This window comes from Triticum aestivum, chromosome 7D (assembly GCF_018294505.1).
Source record: "Triticum aestivum cultivar Chinese Spring chromosome 7D, IWGSC CS RefSeq v2.1, whole genome shotgun sequence".
Taxonomy (NCBI): Eukaryota; Viridiplantae; Streptophyta; class Magnoliopsida; order Poales; family Poaceae; genus Triticum; species Triticum aestivum.
In genome coordinates, this window is record NC_057814.1 from 378,424,133 (window position 1) to 378,443,829 (window position 19,697).

The 19,697-nt window shown below is 45.4% G+C and overlaps 1 protein-coding gene across 45 annotated transcripts; it reads right to left on the minus strand.

Annotated features, from left to right (window-relative positions):
• Positions 1–1,747: 1,747 nt before the first annotated feature.
• On the minus strand, positions 1,748–19,077 carry LOC123169409 (uncharacterized). 45 transcript variants are annotated; one of them, XM_044587254.1, is made up of 24 exons: positions 19,008–19,077; positions 18,730–18,801; positions 18,257–18,375; positions 17,020–17,089; positions 15,361–16,180; positions 15,127–15,234; positions 14,849–14,920; positions 14,376–14,456; positions 13,137–13,211; positions 11,244–11,351; positions 10,966–11,037; positions 9,258–9,327; positions 7,604–8,416; positions 7,373–7,480; positions 6,802–7,166; positions 6,620–6,700; positions 6,198–6,310; positions 5,979–6,064; positions 5,385–5,459; positions 4,470–4,577; positions 3,697–3,847; positions 3,027–3,121; positions 2,515–2,644; positions 1,748–2,065 (listed from the first exon to the last, which is right to left on the minus strand). In XM_044587254.1, exons 5-13 carry the CDS (start codon positions 15,767–15,769, stop codon positions 8,353–8,355), a joined length of 1,059 nt encoding a protein of 352 aa, XP_044443189.1. In that variant the 5' UTR covers positions 15,770–16,180; positions 17,020–17,089; positions 18,257–18,375; positions 18,730–18,801; positions 19,008–19,077; the 3' UTR covers positions 1,748–2,065; positions 2,515–2,644; positions 3,027–3,121; positions 3,697–3,847; positions 4,470–4,577; positions 5,385–5,459; positions 5,979–6,064; positions 6,198–6,310; positions 6,620–6,700; positions 6,802–7,166; positions 7,373–7,480; positions 7,604–8,352. The 45 variants fall into 45 exon arrangements, 43 of the variants coding, with proteins under 43 accessions (XP_044443189.1, XP_044443184.1, XP_044443221.1 ...); XM_044587249.1 differs by having other exon boundaries at positions 6,802–6,880; positions 7,095–7,166; positions 15,361–17,089; XM_044587286.1 differs by lacking the exons at positions 7,373–7,480; positions 7,604–8,416 and adding exons at positions 9,858–9,932; positions 10,067–10,179; positions 10,493–10,611 and having other exon boundaries at positions 15,361–17,089.
• Positions 19,078–19,697: the final 620 nt, after the last annotated feature.

A 19,697-nucleotide genomic window follows, 5' to 3' on the forward strand; every position in this document is an offset into this window, starting at 1 on the left:
AAACGTTTCCTTTTTTTTTAGACAAAGTTAGCTATGTACCTGAAGCGATGAAGGTGAAAAGGAGAAAATATGAACGCCAAAGACAGAGTGAGGCCCAGTTAGCAAGCAAACCCAAGAGGGAAGGGAAGCAGCCCATGAGCGAGGGCCTAGAATTCTAAAAAAAAGAAGAGCGAGGGCCTAGACGCAACAGCTAAATAGGCGAGAGCGGCGTGGTCTTCTCTCCCAGCGTGACGCTGTGGAAACTGTATCAGACCCACTACTATTGTGTGAGTAATAAAGTAATAGTACTACATCCGTTTTTAGCGCAGCGTTTTCTTTTTTATAAGAAAACTTTCTATTTGTTTTCAATCATGGCAGTACAAAGAACATCAAAAATAATAAAAATTACATTCGAATCCATAGACCAACTAGCGATGACTACAAACACTGAAACGAGCCGAAGGCGTGCTGCCGTCATCGCCCCTTCCTCGCCAGAGTCAGATATAATTTGTTATGATAGACAGTCGGGAAGTCACCGTGCTAAGACCTCATAGGACCAACGCACCAACGAAGCGTTCTTTTTCCCAAGCAAAGGCTAGGGTTTACAACTCACCTACAAGCACCACCAACTAACCCGTGGATTCATCTTCCTTCTGCCTGCCACTCTGGCGGCCCATGGCGGGAGGAGAGTCCCAGTGCCTCTGCTTTGGCTAGTAGTTTAGGTTAGGATTTTTTTTAGTCCTTGCAGGGCGGCGTTTGGGCGGATGACGACGCATGTTTGTTGAGTTGGTTTTTCGGGCTCCAATCCTCCTCGAGTTCATCATTTGGACAGAATCGACAGAGCTCTGGCGTAGATTCCTGTCGTCTCCTCGGCACGGTGAGGTTAGAGTTTCTTGTCATGCGTGTGCGGCAGCGAGTTATGATGTCAGGCACTTCAGAACGATTCAAGGGTTCAACAACGACGACTGCGGCTCCAGGGCACTCGTCCTTAAGGGCACGTGCATGAAGACTTCCCGACTGTCATCGATAAGGTCAAACCGGCTCTGGTATGGGAGCGGCGACAACGACGCGTCATCGGCTCATTCGCGGTAGTATTTGTAGTTTGGTGGTCTAAGTATCTCGATATAATTTTTATTATGTTTAAAATGCTTTGTATTTATAATGAACTTTTATAAGAGATCTGGATGCCTTTTTTGTAAAAATAGAAGCTATAGTATTTATTTCCAGTGCAAATGACTCGTGGCAAGTGACGACTCGTTGAGAAGAAAGCTAATTTTGTCCTTTGAGGACTCTAGACGCAAGGATCTCACATATTGCTAAATTCCAATCTCACCTTTCTTTTATCCTTTTTGGACGGAGAATATATTTATCATGGCACGTGTACTGAATGGTATAGTTCATGATGATGACGATGACGATCCGGAAGTGGCTCCGAGTATATGAATCAACGGATTTATGTGGATGCTTACCGAAAGGTTGGGAGAAGAATAAGGCACAATATTTGCGTGGCCTAGCCATGCGTGCAACGTTGCACAGTTTTCACGTACAGCATGCAAACGTGATGTAGACAGGTGGTAGAATCGGGTTCCATTCCATGGTTTGGTTCCGGTGGATTGATCACGCCGCCCACACTCATACCCACTAGATTGGGATCGCGCCTTGGCGCGAGGGTGCCGGTCCCAACATTTTGATCAATCAGGTAATGATAAGTTAGTAGGAATCCAGGTTTTGTATATGCATTAATAAAGAATAACACATGCAAAGGAAGTAGATTAAAGAACCGATACTAAAACTACATAATTCGTTCATAATTTACAATAACCATGAAGTGGTAAATCCATCTGAAGGACTGTCTCATAGTGGTGATCACACGTAATTTATGATAAGAACAAGGTAGTCTGCTACCATACTGATTCAAATCGCCTCTGTACAGGCATCACGTCTATATACGATAATATTAGTTGATAAACCAAAAGAACTACATCTTCATATGCGGTCGAAACATCGGTCGCATTCACCACAGCTCAAGCTCAGATGAGAAGTAACCACTATTTGTTGTCCTAATGGTAAAGCAGAAGGATTTAGCCTGAGTAAGTGCAGCATGACATAGAGTTCAGTACAAAAGCAGCTTGATTAAGAGTAATAGAGCATATATATCAGTGCTAAAGAGTTTCAGAAGCAGGCATAGTGGCACTGAGGTCAATATTGAGTAAGCAAACCACATACAGGGCTAAACCAAAATCAACTAAGTAGGCTATTTTCCATACAAAGCAACAATGGCAAAAAAAATGCGAGGAGATTCAAGTAACCTTGCATATCGGATACAAAATATATAGCATTTATATCATTGAATCATATATCAGTCACAAAAAAATCTATTAATTGGTATAGTTATTAGATCTATCTAATTAAAAAAGGTAGCAAGCAACATATAAATTCATTAGAAATAGATGGTATTCCATATAGCAATCCACTCAAAAGGAAAAAGAATGGAACATACAAGATTAGGTACAACCAATGGAAGAGTTTCATTACCAAGAGATCCTGCATAACCAATCTGTGTCATCATAGATGTAGCCTGCTCCAAATCCTTCCAACACCAAGTAGAAACTGTAACCTGCTCCAAAGGCTACTGCTCTGTGCTATGTTGTATTTACTGTGTGCTCTGGAAAACAAACAAAACAAAGACTCATAGGCCCGGAACACAAAATATTTTTCAATAAAGTTTACACTTAATAGACACCAATTAATTACCAAATTTATCATCATTTTTGGTGAACATTAATGAACAGCGGACTCATGGTATTGGTATGTAAGTAATTACATTTCTCCACAATAGTAATCTAACACCAAGAAAATAAATAAGCAATCATAATCATTTGTCAACATTATTTGCTCTTCTAATTTTGTAGAAAATGGTAGAAGTTCAGTTCCGGAACCATAAATAGGAAAGAGAAAGAGAAAGAGAAAAAATACTAAAATATAGGGAACTTAACTATTCATCAAATCACGAGTTATGTACATAAAGAAGTAGGCACAAAACTAACCTTGAAAGAGGATTACTCGTCCTGTTTCTGGGCCCAACACCTTAATATTGTACAGTTTACCATAAGAGCATCAGTAAGTGATACAGCAACTCTGCCTACATACATGATAAAGAACTTTAATGCCATATGTGTGTGATGGAAGCAAAAAAATGAAATAAAAAATATTGCATCTGAACCATATTGATACTAAAAGGGTAGGCACAAGCTTTGCTACATTTACCACAAACGTGATATAGGGGGCGCGGCTTGCCTCACATTGCATAGTCGAAAGCTAAATGAACATCACATTGACCGTCCCAAAGTTCACGTGAACGAAAAACTCTAATCAAACTGGTTTTCCTAAGTAGAAACATAATTGTGCATCCTTTCATCAGTTCAACAGAGATTAGAAATGCATAGACACTAATGTATACCTTTAATTAATCTTTATATTGCACGTTCTACCTATGTGCAAAAGAACAGATACCCCATGATAAAGAACACAAACCACGTGTGCATCCACAATTTCTAATTAACCTTAATTGGGGACAGTATCCAAAATAGTCGCAAATTCACTTGCAAACTACCATACACAAAAAAAATCCAGAACTGTTTCCCACAAATTCTAACACCTCAAGAAACAAAAAGGTAGAAGGAGATGAAAATGCAAGTGTTGAGATTGTATTCTTACCATGTCCTCCGGATAGTCACTGGTGACATTCTTGGTTGAAAGACGTGCCTCTCACAAGGTGAAGAAAAATATACAGAATTCTAACCAGCTGATTCGCCGTGTCAACATGATATAAATGGAAGTGAGCCATAACAACTTCTAGTATATATACCTGAACACACATGAAATGAATGAAACTTCAGAGAAACATATCAAATCAATTTGAAAGTAGCAATCGTTGTCTAAACATCTCAAATAAATCATAACTCAAAAAAGATGTTCTCCTTATCACCATGTTCAAATCATGAAGGAGTTTAACATCTCCACTCTATCATTCAGCCTAAAGATAAAAAAGAACTGAAGCGGGAAGGAACTAAAATAAACATTCCGGGAACAAGTTGGGCAAAGAAGCGAAGCGTGCCTAAGTTGTGCCATCCATTGTAAAAAAAATACCGAGCTTTTGAAATAAAAATAGGACTCCCCTGCATAATGTCGCATCTCGCAATCCAATCTGGTCGAACCACAATATGTTATCAAGTCACAAAGCCAATCAAGACACCTAACTGTAATGGTCGGAAATATAAGCTAAGGAACCATATGTATCAGCCAAATTGTTCATCAGCGTACAAATTAATACATCATATATTTAGATGAAGCAAACTAACAACAGAATAAAAATCCTCCCAAGTTCGTTGCTCATATGCATTTACCAAAAAAAAGATGTGACTGTGCCCAGATTACGTCCATGATCCAGAAAGTTGAGGATTGGGAGGGAGGAATGAGAGAAACAGGACCTGCGCCACAAGCATCATAGATCCACACTTTGAATGATAATCTGCCTGATTAACATGCCCTCTTGCATGCACTTCCAGCCTTTGATCTCCCAGCAGGGCCCGGGATCTCTGAATAACACAGTATATAATATAGTGAGTAGATACCAACAAACATACCCACATATACACACATGAATGATTACGTAGAAAGAAATATTGCAGGGAATGTCATGATGCACACGAACTATGTCTTTCATCCAAGATAGTCTGACTGTAATATTAGGACGATAATTGAGATGCCTGAAATAAAGCTTTCTCCATTCATAATAATATTTCTCCCAGAAATATTACAGTCAGGTTATCTTGGAATAATTACATGACGGGGGCATCAACTCATCATCATACCAAACTAAAGGAGAAAACTGAAAGAACAAAAAAAATTATTTTTGAGTAATTACTACCTAGAATATCATGATAGTAATTTCGATTGTCCCTTGGTGCTGAACTATTTCCATTCTACAATGGATTCATGACCAAAGACCCCTTGCCAACAAAACCGAGAGCAAAGCTAAAAAATGACAAAGAGCATTGGCAGTACTTCCAGCAACATAAATCACACTATTGTTGCATACCCTGTTCTAACTTTCAGCTGCTCTCCATACATGACTAATTCAGGCAATTAGATGGGAACTTAACTAAATAAACAACTTAACCTAGCAGACTATAGAACCTGAATTAATATTACGACAAACTAAATGCAAACGAAGTTATATTGGCAGCAGAACAGCTACAGTGGTTCCAGTTTCAGGTCAAAGCATTAGTAAGTACATGAAATCTAACACAAAGATGTTTCAGGTCATATCATAGGAACAAAATTAACTCAGTTATTTACTTATGCCACACACATGTTGTTGTGTTTGTCTTGCAGGAACTTACTGTTGGCCGGGGGTGGTAATATAGGTTGCGTAGGCTCCGGATCGACATACTCTTCTTCAACCTTTGCAACCATATCTGCGCGTAAGGTGAATGACACATGTTAATATCAAATTTAGTCAATAAGGCACATTTCAATATGCATGAACATTCTATCTGTCGTACTAACTGATCTCGCCCGCACCGTTAGCCTGCTCATCGGGCTCACTATTCATGTTGTTTACAACGCAATCAGTGGCTGCCACTTCACCCGTGCCAACCTCTAGAAGGGGGCTCCCAAATAGATGGTAGCAAGATTGAAACCAGCCCGTGCCCAATGCTAATTGAAACTAAATGAAATCTAACGCGAAGATGCTCACTGAATTTTTATTTCAGCTACTGCTATGTCATCACTTGAACTGGAGCCATCATTATATATGCATCTCATAAATCCATCCGGATGAATGCTTCTAATCGATAATTATCGTTCTAATTTTGCTACTTACTCATTGTATTTGATCCTAGCCCTTATTCCCTGTTATTAGGATTCAGTATGTGAAAAGTGGATCAACGCTACAATTATTTTAAAGCATCGGCTATCCACGCCACACTACCTACATCGTGTTTACCAGGGGCAATGTGGTTGAACAGAACAACATCCTGTTCTGCCTGTACAATCTTATGGCCCTTTTCTTCCTGCACATCTACAAGACAAGAGCAGACCAAATGTGAACATTGGGGATTAGAGAGAGCAATGGGGAGGAGAAGATGGACCATGTCAAGCACACTGAAGAGTTGCCTCCCAGGCAAGAGAAGCACGGGGAGGAGAGGATATACATGGGGTCGGCACAGAGCAGGTAGACGCAGGCGATGAAGAACAGGGAGCCACAGCAGCGTCCGCCGCAGGCCACCGCTGCCGCTCCTGATGGCTCAGCCACCCTTCATGGCCACTATATGTACAGATAAAGGGGTATTACTTATCCAGAAAGCTATACCTTGCAAAAGTACACACTGGCATTTGCCACGCAGGTCTAGCAAGCTAGTAATGAACCATATACCTATCTACTATAAATAGTGTCCTTTAAATCTGATTACACGACCCAAGCAAGATCGCAATCCTCTCTCTCTCTCTAATATATTTGGAGGAACAAGATTTTCCACGAACAGAAAGACAGGAACATGAATTCAACAACACAAAGACACAACGTGAAAGACACAAGATGATTCTTGCACAAATCTGAAACTTGATGCACACTCACATTCAGTAAATCTGAAACAAGACGATGCCACCTCCGGCGCCGCTGCCGAGTGCAACATCAGGACCGCCGAGTAGGTTCTCCCTAAAAATTAGTCCCAAAGAGTTGGTTCAACAAGGTACTCTTTCCTCCTCAAAATAAAAAGCACAGTTAATCTTATGCCAACTAAATTCTGAAGCACGTACTGTAGATTTGTGATAAAGGGCAGGAAGTCCACAACTCACGCATATCATCCAAGAGTACATGTTTAAGCTCAGTATTAGACTGTCAGACAAATGATGAAAATACACATTTTACAGAATATACACATCGTCGTACATAGGAGGGTTCAGACTTCACACATTCGTAATATCAAAGATATAATGATTCATCAGTGAATGCACACCCTTGTGCCATATAAAGCTCACACATTTTCAGCCCACACAAACAGAAAAGAAAGCGTTGAAAACTGAAGCGGCCATGTGGGGGTGTTTCTTACCCGAGGAGCCATCGAGCTGTCGACCATGGATGCCCTGGTTGTCGTCCTCATCCATGGAGGGTGCTTGCAGCTCTGAATATATCAAACAAACAAGTAAGTAATGTGGAGGTGATAGTAGATACGGAACATAATCTTTCCCATGATATGATACAAGAGTATAATCGAAGCACATCAAGCCCTACACACATAGCCATGAAACAGAGCATATAGTACCACCTACCTAGAGCAGCACAAGAGAAAGAGATGAAGCCAGAGGTAGGAGATGTGGGGTCACTCACCGGAGAGGGAGGATGTGCGCGTCGTCATCTTGGTCCTTGTGGATGGCGTCCATGGATTGGAAGTGGGGTGACTTGAGAATCCACTCCCTTGAGATGGCTTGTTGTTGCCTGGTGAGGTCCGTCCATGGAGAAGAGAGAAGCTTCATGAGTAGTTGAGCACACACACACACACAAAAGATAAGAGAAGGAGAATCTGGAATGTGAAACGGCCATGGGGATGGGGGTGCTTACCCGAGCTAGGAGCCGTGGAGGGGAAGGAGTACAGCAGGGTGAGACCATAGCGGCTCAGGTCGACGACGGCGCGTCGATGTCGCCGTGGATCTGGGCGCTGTCTCACCTCTCACGCTCCGGGGGCGGGCGGTGGTTCCCCTTCTCGCCCCTACACACGAGCATGCGGTGCGGCGGCGGCCGCTGGGCAAAGAAGACGACAGTGGCGTGGGGCTGGACCTGGACGGCGGCGGGGCTGGGAGGCGGGCGCGGTGCAGGGATGGAAGGGAGAGAGAGAGAGGTGAGGGCGCGGCGCGCGTGCGGGAGGAGGAGAAGGAGGACCGGCGGGGGATGCGGCGCAGCAAGGACCGTCCATGGCCGCCGCGGCGGGCAGGGCGGGACGGCGGGGCCGCGGTCATCGGCCATGGCCATGGCGAGCGGGACGGGCGGGGCAGGGCGGGGCGGTGGGGCGGGCGAGACGGCGGGGCGGCGGGACGGGCGAGACGGCAGGGCGGGACGGCGGGGCCGCGATCATCGGCCACGGCGAGCGGGACGGGCGGGGCGGGGCGGGGAGGTGGGGCGGGCGAGACGGCGGGGCGGCGGGACGGGCGAGACGGCAGGGCAGGGCGAGCGAGGCGGCGGGGCGAGCGGCTAGGGTTCTACATGGAGCTGGTGAGATTTTATACCCTATAATGAAATGACTAAAATGCCCTCGGCGTGGCACGAGAATTACAGGCGGTGGCACGAGATCTTTTACAGCGGGAGGTAACTATTTATTGTAGCAGTGTTACCGGGTCGATCCAACGGCCGAGGTCCTTCAGTGGCCTGATCTGACGGCTGAAAACGCATCAAACAAGAGATCCGACGGCCAGAAATCGCTGAGCTATGAGGAGGCCCATGTTCTACCAACAAACATACCCACATACACACACATGAATGATTACGTAGAAAGAAATATTCCAGGGAATGTCATGATGCACACGAACTATGTCTTTCATCCAAGATAGTCTGATTGTAATATTAGGATGATAATTGAGATGCCTGAAATAAAGCTTTCTCCATTCGTAATAATATTTCTCCCAGAAATATTACACTCATGTTATCTTGGAATAATTACATGACGGGGGCATCAACTCATCATCATACCAAACTAAAGGAGAAAACTGAAAGAACAAAAAAAAATTATTTTTGAGTAATTACTACCTAGAATATCATGATAGTAATTTCGATTGTCCCTTGGTGCCGAACTATTTACATTCTAATATGGATTCATGACCAAAGACCCCTTGCCAACAAAACCGAGAGCAAAGCTAAAAAATGACAAGAGCATTGGCAGTACTTCCAGCAACATAAATCACACTATTGTTGCATACCCTGTTCTAACTTTCAGCTGCTCTCCATACATGACTAATTCAGGGCAATTAGATGGGAACTTAACTGAATAAACAACTTAACCTAGCAGACTATAGAACCTGAATTAATATTACGACAAACTAAATGCAAACGAAGTTATATTGGCAGCAGAACAGCTACAGTGGTTCCAGTTTCAGGTCAAAGCATTAGTAAGTACATGAAATCTAACGCGAAGATGTTTCAGGTCATATCATAGGAACAAAATTAACTCAGTTATTTACTTATGCCACACACATGTTGTTGTGTTTGTCTTGCAGGAACTTACTGTTGGCTGGGGGTGGTAGCTTGCGTAGGCTCTGGATCGACATACTCTTCTTCAACCTTTGCAACCATATCTGCGCGTAAGGTGAACAACACATGTTAATATCAAATTTAGTCAATAAGGCACATTTCAATATGCATGAACATTCTATCTGTCGTACTAACTGATCTCGCCCGCACCGTTAGCCTGCTCATCGGGCTCACTATTCATGTTGTTTACAATGCAATCAGTGGCTGCCACTTCATCCGTGCTAACCTCTAGAAGGGGGCTCCCAAATAGATGGTAGCAAGATTGAAACCAGCCAGTGCCCAATGCTAATTGAAACTAAATGAAATCTAACGCGAAGATGCTCACTAAATTTCTATTTCAGCTAGTGCTATGTCATCACTTGAACTGGAGCCATCATCATACATGCATCTCATAAATCCATCCGGATGAATGCTTCTAATCGACAATGATCGTTCTAATTTTGCTACTTACTCATTGTATTTGATCCTAGCCCTTATTCCCTGTTATTAGGATTCAGTATGTGAAAAGTGGATCAACGCTATAATTATTTTAAAGCATCGGCTATCCACGCCACACTGCCTACATCGTGTTTACCAGGATCAATGTGGTTGAACAGAACAACATGCTATTCTGTCTGTACAATCTTATGGCCCTTTTCTTCCTGCACATCTACAAGACAAGAGCAGACCAAATGTGAACATTGGGGGATTAGAGAGAGCAATGGGGAGGAGAAGATGGACCATGTCAAGCACACTGAAGAGTTGCCTCCCAGGCAAGAGAAGCACGGGGAGGAGAGGATATACATGGGGTCGGCACGGAGCAGGTAGACGCAGGCGATGAAGAACAGGGAGCCGCAGCAGCGTCCACAGCAGGCCACCGCTACCGCTCCTGATGGCTCAGCCACCCTTCATGGCCACTATATGTACAGATAAAGGGGTATTACTTATCCAGAAAGCTATACCTTGCATAAATACACACTGGCATTTGCCACGCAGGTCTAGCAAGCTAGCAATGAACCATATGCCTATCTACTATAAATAGTGTCCTTTAAATCTGATTACACGACCCAAGCAAGATCGCAATCCTCTCTCTCTCTCTCTCAAATATATTTGGAGGAACAAGATTTTCCACGAACAGAAAGACAGGAACCTGAATTCAACAACACAAAGACACAACGCGAAAGACACAAGATGATTCTTGCACAAATCTGAAACTTGATGCACACTCACATTCAGTAAATCTGAAACAAGACGATGCCACCGCCGGCGCCGCTGCCGAGTGCAACATCAGGACCGCCGAGTAGGTTCTCCGTAAAATTAGTCCCAAAGAGTTGGTTCAACAAGGTACTCTTTCCTCCTCAAAATAAAAATCACAGTTAATCTTATGCCAACTAAATTCTGAAGCACGTACTGTAGATTTGTGATAAAGGGCAGGAAGTCCACAACTCACGCATATCATCCAAGAGTACATGTTTAAGCTCAGTATTAGAGTGTTAGACAAATGATGAAAATACACATTTTACAGAATATACACATCGTCGTACATAGGAGGTTCAGACTTCAAACATTCGTAATATCAAAGATATAATGATTCATCAGTGAATGCACACCCTTGTGCCATATAAAGCTCACACATTTTCAGCCCACACAAACAGAAAAGAAAGCGTTGAAAACTGAAGCGGCCATGTGGGGGTGTTGCTTACCCGAGGAGCCATCGAGCTGTCGACCATGGATGCCCTGGTTGTCGTCCTCATCCACGGAGGGTGCCTGCAGCTCTGAATATATCAAACAAACAAGTAAGTAATGTGGAGGTGATAGTAGATACGGAACATAATCTTTCCCATGATATGATACAAGAGTATAATCGAAGCACATCAAGCACTACACACCTAGCCATGAAACAGAGCATATAGTACCACCTACCTAGAGCAGCACAAGAGAAAGAGATGAAGCCAGAGGTAGGAGATGTGGGATCACTCACCGGAGAGGGAGGATGTGCGCGTCGTCATCTTGGTCCTTGTGGATGGCGTCCATGGATTGGAAGTGGGGTGACTTGAGAATCCACTCCCTTGAGATGGCTTGTTGTTGCCTGGTGAGGTCCGTCCATGGAGAAGAGAGAAGCTTCATGAGCAGTTGAGCACACACACACACACACAAAAGATAAGAGAAGGAGGATCTGGAATGTGAAACGGCCATGGGGATGGGGTGTGCTTACCCGAGCTAGGAGCCGTGGAGGGGAAGGAGCACAGCAGGGTGAGACCATAGCGGCTCAGGTCGACGACGGCGCGTCGATGCCGCCGTGGATCTGGGCGCTGTCTCACCTCTCGCGCTCCGGGGCGGGCGGTGGTTCCCCTTCTCGCCCCTGCACACGAGCATGCGGTGCGGCGGCGGCCGCTGGGCAAAGAAGACGACGACAGCATGGGGCTGGACCTGGACGGCGGCGGTGCTGGGAGGCGGGCGCGGTGTAGGGTTTGGAGGGAGAGAGAGAGAGAGGTGAGGGCGCGGCGCGCGTGCGGGAGGAGGAGAAGGAGGACCGGTTGGGGATGCGCCGCAGCAAGGACCGTCCATGGCCGCCGCGGCGGGCAGGGCGGGACGGCGGGGCCGCGGTCATCGGCCACGGCCATGGCGACCGAGACGGGCGGGGCGGGGCGGGGCGGTGGGGCGGGCGAGACGGCGGGGCGGCGGGACGGGCGAGACGGCAGGGCGGGACGGCGGGGCCACAGTCATCGGCCATGGCCACGGCGAGCGGGACGGGCGGGGCGGGGCGGGGAGGTGGGGCGGGCGAGACGGCGGGGCGGCGGGACGGGCGAGACGGCAGGGCAGGGCGAGCGAGGCGGCGGGGCGAGCGGCTAGGGTTCTACATGGAGCTGGTGAGATTTTATACCCTATAATGAAATGACTAAAATGCCCTCGGCGTGGCACGAGAATTACAGGCGGTGGCACGAGATCTTTTACAGCGGGAGGTAACTATTTATTGTAGCAGTGTTACCGGGTCGATCCAACGGCCGAGGTCCTCCAGTGGCCTGATCTGACGGCTGAAAACGCATCAAACAAGAGATCCGACGGCCAGGAATCGCTGAGCTATGAGGAGGCCCATGTTCTACCAACAAACATACCCACATACACACACATGAATGATTACGTAGAAAGAAATCTTCCAGGGAATGTCATGATGCACACGAACTATGTCTTTCATCCAAGATAGTCTGATTGTAATATTAGGACGATAATTGAGATGCCTGAAATAAAGCTTTCTCCATTCGTAATAATATTTCTCCCAGAAATATTACAGTCATGTTATCTTGGAATAATTACATGACGGGGGCATCAACTCATCATCATACCAAACTAAAGGAGAAAACTGAAAGAACAAAAAAAATTATTTTTGAGTAATTACTACCTAGAATATCATGATAGTAATTTCGATTGTCCCTTGGTGCCGAACTATTTACATTCTAATATGGATTCATGACCAAAGACCCCTTGCCAACAAAACCGAGAGCAAAGCTAAAAAATGACAAGAGCATTGGCAGTACTTCCAGCAACATAAATCACACTATTGTTGCATACCCTGTTCTAACTTTCAGCTGCTCTCCATACATGACTAATTCAGGCAATTAGATGGGAACTTAACTGAATAAACAACTTAACCTAGCAGACTATAGAACCTGAATTAATATTACGACAAACTAAATGCAAACGAAGTTATATTGGCAGCAGAACAGCTACAGTGGTTCCAGTTTCAGGTCAAAGCATTAGTAAGTACATGAAATCTACCGCGAAGATGTTTCAGGTCATATCATAGGAACAAAATTAACTCAGTTATTTACTTATGCCACACACATGTTGTTGTGTTTGTCTTGCAGGAACTTACTGTTGGCCGGGGGTGGTAATATAGCTTGCGTAGGCTCCGGATCGACATACTCTTCTTCAACCTTTGCAACCATATCTGCGCGTAAGGTGAACGACACATGTTAATATCAAATTTAGTCAATAAGGCACATTTCAATATGCATGAACATTCTATCTATCGTACTAACTGATCTCGCCCGCACCGTTAGCCTGCTCATCGTGCTCACTATTCATGTTGTTTACAACGCAATCAGTGGCTGCCACTTCACCCATGCCAACCTCTAGAAGGGGGCTCCCAAATAGATGGTAGCAAGATTGAAACCAGCCAGTGCCCAATGCTAATTGAAACTAAATGAAATCTAACGCGAAGATGCTCACTGAATTTTTATTTCAGCTACTGCTATGTCATCACTTGAACTGGAGCCATCATTATATATGCATCTCATAAATCCATCCGGATGAATGCTTCTAATCGATAATTATCGTTCTAATTTTGCTACTTACTCATTGTATTTGATCCTAGCCCTTATTCCCTGTTATTAGGATTCAGTATGTGAAAAGTGGATCAACGCTACAATTATTTTAAAGCATCGGCGATCCACGCCACACTACCTACATCGTGTTTACCAGGGGCAATGTGGTTGAACAGAACAACATCCTGTTCTGCCTGTACAATCTTATGGCCCTTTTCTTCCTGCACATCTACAAGACAAGAGCAGACCAAATGTGAACATTGGGGATTAGAGAGAGCAATGGGGAGGAGAAGATGGACCATATCAAGCACACTGAAGAGTTGCCTCCCAGGCAAGAGAAGCACGGGGAGGAGAGGATATACATGGGGTCGGCACAGAGCAGGTAGACGCAGGCGATGAAGAACAGAGAGCCACAGCAGCGTCCGCCGCAGGCCACCGCTGCCGCTCCTGATGGCTCAGCCACCCTTCATGGCCACTATATGTACAGATAAAGGGGTATTACTTATCCAGAAAGCTATACCTTGCATAAATACACACTGGCATTTGCCACGCAGGTCTAGCAAGCTAGCAATGAACCATATGCCTATCTACTATAAATAGTGTCCTTTAAATCTGATTACACGACCCAAGCAAGATCGCAATCCTCTCTCTCTCTCTCTCAAATATATTTGGAGGAACAAGATTTTCCATGAACAGAAAGACAGGAACCTGAATTCAACAACACAAAGACACAACGCGAAAGACACAAGATGATTCTTGCACAAATCTGAAACTTGATGCACACTCACATTCAGTAAATCTGAAACAAGACAATGCCACCGCCGGCGCCGCTGCCGAGTGCAACATCAGGACCGCCGAGTAGGTTCTCCCTAAAATTAGTCCCAAAGAGTTGGTTCAACAAGGTACTCTTTCCTCCTCAAAATAAAAATCACAGTTAATCTTATGCCAACTAAATTCTGAAGCACGTACTGTAGATTTGTGATAAAGGGCAGGAAGTCCACAACTCACGCATATCATCCAAGAGTACATGTTTAAGCTCAGTATTAGAGTGTTAGACAAATGATGAAAATACACATTTTACAGAATATACACATCGTCGTACATAGGAGGTTCAGACTTCAAACATTCGTAATATCAAAGATATAATGATTCATCAGTGAATGCACACCCTTGTGCCATATAAAGCTCACACATTTTCAGCCCACACAAACAGAAAAGAAAGCGTTGAAAACTGAAGCGGCCATGTGGGGGTGTTGCTTACCCGAGGAGCCATCGAGCTGTCGACCATGGATGCCCTGGTTGTCGTCCTCATCCACGGAGGGTGCCTGCAGCTCTGAATATATCAAACAAACAAGTAAGTAATGTGGAGGTGATAGTAGATACGGAACATAATCTTTCCCATGATATGATACAAGAGTATAATCGAAGCACATCAAGCACTACACACCTAGCCATGAAACAGAGCATATAGTACCACCTACCTAGAGCAGCACAAGAGAAAGAGATGAAGCCAGAGGTAGGAGATGTGGGATCACTCACCGGAGAGGGAGGATGTGCGCGTCGTCATCTTGGTCCTTGTGGATGGCGTCCATGGATTGGAAGTGGGGTGACTTGAGAATCCACTCCCTTGAGATGGCTTGTTGTTGCCTGGTGAGGTCCGTCCATGGAGAAGAGAGAAGCTTCATGAGCAGTTGAGCACACACACACACACACAAAAGATAAGAGAAGGAGGATCTGGAATGTGAAACGGCCATGGGGATGGGGTGTGCTTACCCGAGCTAGGAGCCGTGGAGGGGAAGGAGCACAGCAGGGTGAGACCATAGCGGCTCAGGTCGACGACGGCACGTCGATGCCGCCGTGGATCTGGGCGCTGTCTCACCTCTCGCGCTCCGGGGCGGGCGGTGGTTCCCCTTCTCGCCCCTGCACACGAGCATGCGGTGCGGCGGCGGCCGCTGGGCAAAGAAGACGACGGCAGCATGGGGCTGGACCTGGACGGCGGCGGGGCTGGGAGGCGGGCGCGGTGTAGGGTTTGGAGGGAGAGAGAGAGAGAGGTGAGGGCGCGGCGCGCGTGCGGGAGGAGGAGAAGGAGGACCGGTTGGGGATGCGCCGCAGCAAGGACCGTCCATGGCCGCCGCGACGGGCAGGGCGGGACGGCGGGGCCGTGGTCATCGGCCACGGCCATGGCGACCGAGACGGGCGGGGCGGGGCGGGGCGGTGGGGCGGGCGAGACGGCGGGGCGGCGGGACGGGCGAGACGGCAGGGCGGGACGGCGGGGCCACGGTCATCGGCCATGGCCACGGCGAGCGGGACGGGCGGGGCGGGGCGGGGAGGTGGGGCGGGCGAGACGGCGGGGCGGCGGGACGGGCGAGACGGCAGGGCAGGGCGAGCGAGGCGGCGGGGCGAGCGGCTAGGGTTCTACATGGAGCTGGTGAGATTTTATACCCTATAATGAAATGACTAAAATGCCCTCGGCGTGGCACGAGAATTACAGGCGGTGGCACGAGATCTTTTACAGCGGGAGGTAACTATTTATTGTAGCAGTGTTACCGGGTCGATCCAACGGCCGAGGTCCTTCAGTGGCCTGATCTGACGGCTGAAAACGCATCAAACAAGAGATCCGACGGCCAGAAATCGCTGAGCTATGAGGAGGCCCATGTTCTACCAACAAACATACCCACATACACACACATGAATGATTACGTAGAAAGAAATATTCCAGGGAATGTCATGATGCACACGAACTATGTCTTTCATCCAAGATAGTCTGATTGTAATATTAGGATGATAATTGAGATGCCTGAAATAAAGCTTTCTCCATTCGTAATAATATTTCTCCCAGAAATATTACACTCATGTTATCTTGGAATAATTACATGACGGGGGCATCAACTCATCATCATACCAAACTAAAGGAGAAAACTGAAAGAACAAAAAAAATTATTTTTGAGTAATTACTACCTAGAATATCATGATAGTAATTTCGATTGTCCCTTGGTGCCGAACTATTTACATTCTAATATGGATTCATGACCAAAGACCCCTTGCCAACAAAACCGAGAGCAAAGCTAAAAAATGACAAGAGCATTGGCAGTACTTCCAGCAACATAAATCACACTATTGTTGCATACCCTGTTCTAACTTTCAGCTGCTCTCCATACATGACTAATTCAGGCAATTAGATGGGAACTTAACTGAATAAACAACTTAACCTAGCAGACTATAGAACCTGAATTAATATTACGACAAACTAAATGCAAACGAAGTTATATTGGCAGCAGAACAGCTACAGTGGTTCCAGTTTCAGGTCAAAGCATTAGTAAGTACATGAAATCTAACGCGAAGATGTTTCAGGTCATATCATAGGAACAAAATTAACTCAGTTATTTACTTATGCCACACACATGTTGTTGTGTTTGTCTTGCAGGAACTTACTGTTGGCTGGGGGTGGTAGCTTGCGTAGGCTCTGGATCGACATACTCTTCTTCAACCTTTGCAACCATATCTGCGCGTAAGGTGAACAACACATGTTAATATCAAATTTAGTCAATAAGGCACATTTCAATATGCATGAACATTCTATCTGTCGTACTAACTGATCTCGCCCGCACCGTTAGCCTGCTCATCGGGCTCACTATTCATGTTGTTTACAATGCAATCAGTGGCTGCCACTTCATCCGTGCTAACCTCTAGAAGGGGGCTCCCAAATAGATGGTAGCAAGATTGAAACCAGCCAGTGCCCAATGCTAATTGAAACTAAATGAAATCTAACGCGAAGATGCTCACTAAATTTCTATTTCAGCTAGTGCTATGTCATCACTTGAACTGGAGCCATCATCATACATGCATCTCATAAATCCATCCGGATGAATGCTTCTAATCGACAATGATCGTTCTAATTTTGCTACTTACTCATTGTATTTGATCCTAGCCCTTATTCCCTGTTATTAGGATTCAGTATGTGAAAAGTGGATCAACGCTATAATTATTTTAAAGCATCGGCTATCCACGCCACACTGCCTACATCGTGTTTACCAGGATCAATGTGGTTGAACAGAACAACATGCTAATCTGTCTGTACAATCTTATGGCCCTTTTCTTCCTGCACATCTACAAGACAAGAGCAGACCAAATGTGAACATTGGGGGATTAGAGAGAGCAATGGGGAGGAGAAGATGGACCATGTCAAGCACACTGAAGAGTTGCCTCCTAGGCAAGAGAAGCACGGGGAGGAGAGGATATACATGGGGTCGGCACGGAGCAGGTAGACGCAGGCGATGAAGAACAGGGAGCCGCAGCAGCGTCCACAGCAGGCCACCGCTGCCGCTCCTGATGGCTCAGCCACCCTTCATGGCCACTATATGTACAGATAAAGGGGTATTACTTATCCAGAAAGCTATACCTTGCATAAATACACACTGGCATTTGCCACGCAGGTCTAGCAAGCTAGCAATGAACCATATGCCTATCTACTATAAATAGTGTCCTTTAAATCTGATTACACGACCCAAGCAAGATCGCAATCCTCTCTCTCTCTCTCTCTCAAATATATTTGGAGGAACAAGATTTTCCACGAACAGAAAGACAGGAACCTGAATTCAACAACACAAAGACACAACGCGAAAGACACAAGATGATTCTTGCACAAATCTGAAACTTGATGCACACTCACATTCAGTAAATCTGAAACAAGACGATGCCACCGCCGGCGCCGCTGCCGAGTGCAACATCAGGACCGCCGAGTAGGTTCTCCCTAAAATTAGTCCCAAAGAGTTGGTTCAACAAGGTACTCTTTCCTCCTCAAAATAAAAATCACAGTTAATCTTATGCCAACTAAATTCTGAAGCACGTACTGTAGATTTGTGATAAAGGGCAGGAAGTCCACAACTCACACATATCATCCAAGAGTACATGTTTAAGCTCAGTATTAGACTGTCAGACAAATGACGAAAATACACATTTTACAGAATATACACATCGTCGTACATAGGAGGTTCAGACTTCAAACATTCGTAATATCAAAGATATAATGATTCATCAGTGAATGCACACCCTTGTGCCATATAAAGCTCACACATTTTCAGCCCACACAAACAGAAAAGAAGGCGTTGAAAACTGAAGCGACCATGTGGGGGTGTTGCTTACCCGAGGAGCCATCGAGCTGTCGACCATGGATGCCCTGGTTGTCGTCCTCATCCACGGAGGGTGCCTGCAGCTCTGAATATATCAAACAAACAAGTAAGTAATGTGGAGGTGATAGTAGATACGGAACATAATCTTTCCCATGATATGACACAAGAGTATAATCGAAGCACATCAAGCACTACACACATAGCCATGAAACAGAGCATATAGTACCACCTACCTAGAGCAGCACAAGAGAAAGAGATGAAGCCAGAGGTAGGAGATGTGGGGTCACTCACCGGAGAGGGAGGATGTGCGCGTCGTCATCTTGGTCCTTGTGGATGGCGTCCATGGATTGGAAGTGGGGTGACTTGAGAATCCACTCCCTTGAGATGGCTTGTTGCTGCCTGGTGAGGCCCGTCCATGGAGAAGAGAGAAGCTTCATGAGCAGTTGAGCACACACACACACACAAAAGATAAGAGAAGGAGGATCTGGAATGTGAAACGGCCATGGGGATGGGGGTGCTTACCCAAGCTAGGAGCTGTGTGAAGGAAATATGCCCTAGAGGCAATAATAAAGTATTATTTATTTCCTTGTATCATGATAAATGTTTATTATTCATGCTAGAATTGTATTAACCGGAAACATAATACATGTGTGAATATATAGACAAACAGAGTGTCACTAGTATGCCTCTACTTGATTAGCTAGTTAATCAAAGATGGTTATGTTTCCTAGCCATAGACATAAGTTGTCATTTGATTAACGAGATCACCTCATTAGGAGAATGACGTGATTGACTTGACCCATTCCGTTAGCTTAGCACTCGATCGTTTAGTATGTTGCTATTGCTTTCTTCATGACTTATACATGTTCCTATGACTATGAGATTATGCAACTCCCGTTTACCGGAGGAACACTTTGTGTGCTACCAAACGTCACAACGTAAATGGGTGATTATAAAGGTGCTCTACAGGTGTCTCCAAAG